Below are 5,007 nucleotides of genomic sequence, written 5' to 3' on the forward strand. Positions count from 1 at the left end.
CCTGGGTCCCACAGGGCATTTAAAAGGATCTTTTACCTCACCTGTGACATCTGTGATATCCTCAGTATTTTTTTGTGTTAACCTTTATGTCTTTTGTTCAAGGAGGAAGAGAGAAAACGGTTGATCATGGACACTATGACTGGGTACTGGGCACAAAACCAGTTTTAGCAAGTCAGTTAATTTGTTAATCTAACTCAACAAATGCTTCTGTAATATCCTTTGAAGCCTATAAAAGTAGAAGTTCGGCAAAGTATCAGCTGAAAGTATTTGACACAGTATTTTGGCACCTCCATTCTGCAGTGCTCACGTACAGCACGGGCAGTAAATCTGCTTCGCCCGTAGCAGCCCTGCTCCTCCAGATGATTTCTTTTAATTGCATACACCACCAATAAAAAGGCTCCTGAAAATTATTTCTCATCTGCTTCTCTTCTGATAATCTCTACCTACTATACAAATCAGTCTTAATGGAGCATTTGAGCCCCAGAGATCTATAATTACGGTATTGAGTTTCACGTGCTCACGGGTAGTAGCGCAGACAGTATTTTGCAGATCATGTGCAGAGCCGACTCCAAATCTACAACAGACTGACACCCAATAATGAAAAACCTTCTGAGGATGCTCTTGTTAATACCTAAACCCCAAGCACTGTTTGAGCCTCACCCCAGCAGGGATGACACTAAGCAGGGCACCGCACGGCGTCGAAATCCCAGGAAATTCTTGTTATCTAAAACCTGCACAGAATTTTGGATTTGCAGCTGTCTGCTCGCTTTTTCAGCACAGGTAATTCACAGAAGCTCTCTGGAGCTTCAGGTCAGTTGGAAAAGGCTAGAACAGTGGCTCCAGTGCTGCCAGGCCTCTGTGGGTCCTGTCCCCAGAGCACAGGAGCACCTTGCAGTTGGTAGGAGACTGTTTCCCCGCAGTAAATCTCAGCAGAGAGGAAGCGGGATAATCTCAGCTGTGTTTTGAGAAAGCCTGTGCTGGAAGCAGCTTCCCAGTTAGCAGGGATGCCCTATCTATGGGGCCATCTCAGACTTTCTCTCCTAAGTTAAAAGGAATTAAGTGAGACCTAAGGACTTGCAGAACCTCCTGGCAGAGGGTCCCTAATGCTTGCTTGCCCTGGAGGTGGTCGTCTGGATCCAGCAAGGGTAAAGGATTACCCACATCCATCGGCAGACATATGGAAAAATGCATACCCATATATGTGATGTGGTGCCAAGACTCAAATTCAAGCTATTTCAGTTATTTCTGAGGTCAGTAAGGGTCTTGCCACTGGTTTCAGTGGGGCTGAGATTGGTGCTTGTTTATGAAAATATTTTACCATGTAACTATCTGGTATTTCCAAAGAATTTGCCAAGTTCTTCATCAGCCCTAGCATTTAATTCACCTATTTTTTTTTCCCCTGTACTAGTGCAAGGAGGCGATTTTAGTGCAATTAAAAAAAGCCACCTGTTTGCAGCCGGGGAAGCCTGTTCCAGCTCCCTGTCAATTCACCAAACTATTCTTTTGATAAAAATAAATACAAACCCCGTTGTTGTAAACGGGGGGGTGTGTGTGTGTGTGTGTGTGTGCAGGTTGGTCCTGCAGCCTCTGAATATAGGCATTCCATCTGTCCCGGCAGCAGATTTGTTCAACTATGTCTGAAGCTATCACCGCTCGGGGGAAAAACTGTTCTCTGACTCATGTTAATGTATGAATCTAATTGTGTCCTCACGCAGTTCGCAGCTTGCATTGCCCGTTAGGAACATTAACGTCGTACACCGAGACCTGGTAGATGTATGGTCTTTATACGCTGCATAATGTCCACAGATCTCCGCTCGCAGCTAAGAAAACACAAAAGAATAGAGGATATTTTGAAGTTTTGCGGAGGGTTTGATGGTTGGTTTTTTTTTTCCCTTTGAGATTGAAGTCCAGTGTCTTGGGACTCAGTGACTTTAGATGACCTTCCGTCTCCATGGACTGTACTAAATTTCAGCCCCTGGAGGCTACTCCATACAAAACCTCCCGGCTTTCAAGGGCAGGTGCAAGCAAAGCTTCACTGCGTCACAGATCAAGACCTGTTACTGCCAGAATTAGATTTCACAAATCTCTTTTCTTTAACGGGACGTCATTAAGGAACTGGCCTCTACTAGTTGATGGCGTCTTTAATTAATACATGTATTATGCTGCTATTAGGATTTCCAAACAATCACATTTCCTTTTCAGCATTCATGCTGACTGAGAAGCAGAGCCAGATGTGTGTGTGTAGAGACAAGCATATGAAAACTATGCTAAAAAAATACAAAGATTGCAGAGCCTGGGCACTCGAAAAGGAGGAGATGCTGACACCGAGGTGTCTGTGCAAACTTAATTCAGCTCCTCTCTAATTTTCATAGCAATTATATGACCCCACATTATATTTTTGATAATATCACCACCTTTTTCGTTACATAGGAGGGCTGGCTTTCAGGCAGAGATTTTGCCGGTGTGACGAACAGCTTCTCGCTGTTTTGCCTGATGCTTTCAGTGCTTGCCCTCTGCCTTTTTCCCTGTGCAGTGTATGATCGTGTCCTGAAGACTGGATTTCTGCTTGGGCTGCTACAGCAGTCCCGAGCATCTGAGTGCTCTGAAAGCTCTGCTTAGTGAAGCCATTCAATTCACTTGTGATGAGAGGGGATGGCAGTACCCCAGTTTTACAGATGGGAAACTGAGGCATGGAAAAATGAAAGCCGGTTCATCCCACTAACCCCGGGCTGTCCCATCCAAGATGTGTAGGAGCTGGTGTTTTAGCATCCTTGGGCTTGTACGACACCATCTATCCAAGCACCCCTCTCCTTTCCCCACAAACCCGGCGATACAGCTCCGACACACCGGTGTTTTGGAGATGGCTGGAGGGACACGGCTGAGCAGCCCCATTCCTCCCGTAAAACAGGGCGATGAGGGCAAAACTGTCGGTTTCGAGGGTGCCTGGGTGCTTAGTGTGATGTGGGAGCGTTGAGGAGTGCTGAGGAGGGAGGTGTGGAGAGCAGGAGCCCTTCAGCAAGGCAGGATTTGGCTGGGGGGTTCAGAGGGCTCCCCCATCGCCCACAAACGCAGGAGAAAGGAAAAGCTGGGATTTCCCAGCAGTGGAGCCTCCAGGATTCGTGGAGGTGAGGGCCCCTCTTGACACCCCCAGTCTCTAGCTGAGAGCCATAGCAGTGCCAGGGCCAGTGCCGAGGCCGTGCTGTCCACCCCCAGCCACCCTTTCCCCGCACGCTGTGCAGGACCGAGCGGGGAGGGCCCCCCCCCCATCGAGCGACCTGGGGAAGCGGGACCGCTCATGCCAAAGCAGTTCTCCCAACGCTGCGGGTTTTGGCAAAGCTGTGAGCTCCATACCCACTCTGGGGGTGCAGCACCGTCTCCGTACCCCACATCGCCCGACACCTTCCAGCTCCCCGCAGGAACCGTGGCAAGGCCAGCCCTGAACTCCCGCACTGCCGGAGGCACCGCTCCCGCTCTCTGCCCGAAAAGTCTCTCATCCCTTCTCCGGGAGACGCGGGGGGCCAGCTGATGGTTGCAGGTAGCCGCACGTGTCCGCGGCCAGTGTGGTGTGAGAAACACTGGCCTGGCCCGTGCTGAGCATCGCTTTGGGGCAGACATCCCCTTCCACCCCAGGCTCCTTCTGAGGAGCGGAAAAACCCTGAGCTTCAGAAGCAAAACTCCAGAGGCGCTGCTGAAATTCAGTAAAAACGTTAAAAATTTTATTTACAGGGTAAAGAACAATTTCTTAAAAAAAAAAACCCAAAGGAACCCACTCTGATAAGAGGCATAATAATAGAATAAAGCTCTTTATGTACAAAAATACAATTTTCATATGAATGAACATCTTGAATAAATTAAACCGCTGCCTGGCCCGGTCGCTGAATCCCCCGTGCCTGCTCCCGCTCTGAAGCGGGACCGCCGCGCTGGGGGTCAGCATCTATAATGCATGAGCCCCTTCGCTCGCCCGTCGGGCGCGGGGGTCCCATCGGGGCCGGCGCTGGGGACCCCCCACCCCCTCCACCCAGCCCCCCCGGGCGCAGGGTGGGAGGGACGCGCTGAGCCCCGTGCTGCGCCCCGGGCCGCATCGGCCCCCTTCCCCCCCCCCCCCCCTTAAGCCTTTTCATGGTATTGTCAGGGCGTTCAAACCAAATTTTCATGCTCGTTTTTCTTCGCTGGAGAGCTACAAATTGTAAAATTGACTTTTCACCTCCTCCGCCGCAGCAAATCTGTCGCTTTTCGTGCCGGTGTTTTTTTTTTTCGGCGGGGCGGGGGTCGGGGGGGGGGTAAGGGGCTGGGGGGGCTGAAAAGTGCAACGGGGGGGAGGGGACACGACACAAGGAGACAACCACCCCCCGCCCCACCGCACCCCCCCGACCCCACGGCGCTGGGGGCGGGGGGGGGGGTCCGGCGGCGGTGCGCTGCGCGGTGCGCTGCGCGGTGCGCTGCGCGCTAACGGCACGGCGCGCCCGGCCCCGCCGAGGCGGGCAGCCCACGGAAGCTCCGCGGGCCGTCGGCGGGAGCGTAACCGCAGTCCTCGGAGGTTGCGGGGCTGCTGGGGCCCGAGGCGGAGGCGCAGAGAGACGGGGCGGACGGCGAGGAGGTGGAGAGCCAGGAACCGGCGTCGCTGCCGGGGCTGGGGGGGGGGTGGTGGTAGTTTGGGGGGGGGGCGGCCCCGCGGAAGGCGGGGGGCGGCGGGAGGCACTGCTCGGCCAGGCGGAGGGTCTCGGAGAGGGCCCAGATGTAGTTGTAGGCGAAACGCAAGGTCTCGATCTTGGTCAGCTTGGTGTCGTCGGGGAAGGTGGGCAGGACGCTGCGGAGCTCGTCCAGGGCAGCGTTGAGGTGGTGCATGCGGTTCCTTTCCCGGTCGTTGGCTTTCACCCTCCGGCTGCGTTTCAGAGTGTGGAGGAGGGCTTCGGTCCGCGCCCGCGCACGGCCCCGCCGCCGTCTGCGCTCCCGCGGAGCTCCGGGCGGTTCCGCACCGCCGCCGCTGCCGGCCGCCTCTGCGGGCAT

General features: G+C 53.8%; 1 protein-coding gene across 1 annotated transcript; it reads right to left on the reverse strand.

Annotated features, from left to right (window-relative positions):
- Positions 1-4,446: 4,446 nt before the first annotated feature.
- On the reverse strand, positions 4,447-5,007 carry NEUROG1 (neurogenin 1). The gene has a single exon (XM_075441813.1). The coding sequence runs from the start codon at positions 5,005-5,007 to the stop codon at positions 4,447-4,449; it is 561 nt and encodes a 186-aa protein (XP_075297928.1).

Source organism: Opisthocomus hoazin, chromosome 22, assembly GCF_030867145.1.
Source record: "Opisthocomus hoazin isolate bOpiHoa1 chromosome 22, bOpiHoa1.hap1, whole genome shotgun sequence".
Classification (NCBI taxonomy): Eukaryota; Metazoa; Chordata; class Aves; order Opisthocomiformes; family Opisthocomidae; genus Opisthocomus; species Opisthocomus hoazin.

Coding starts and splice junctions, on each gene's coding strand:
- NEUROG1 (XM_075441813.1), bottom strand. CDS start 5,007: ATGCCCGCAGAGGCGGCCGGCAGCGGCGGCGGTGCGGAACCGCCCGGA.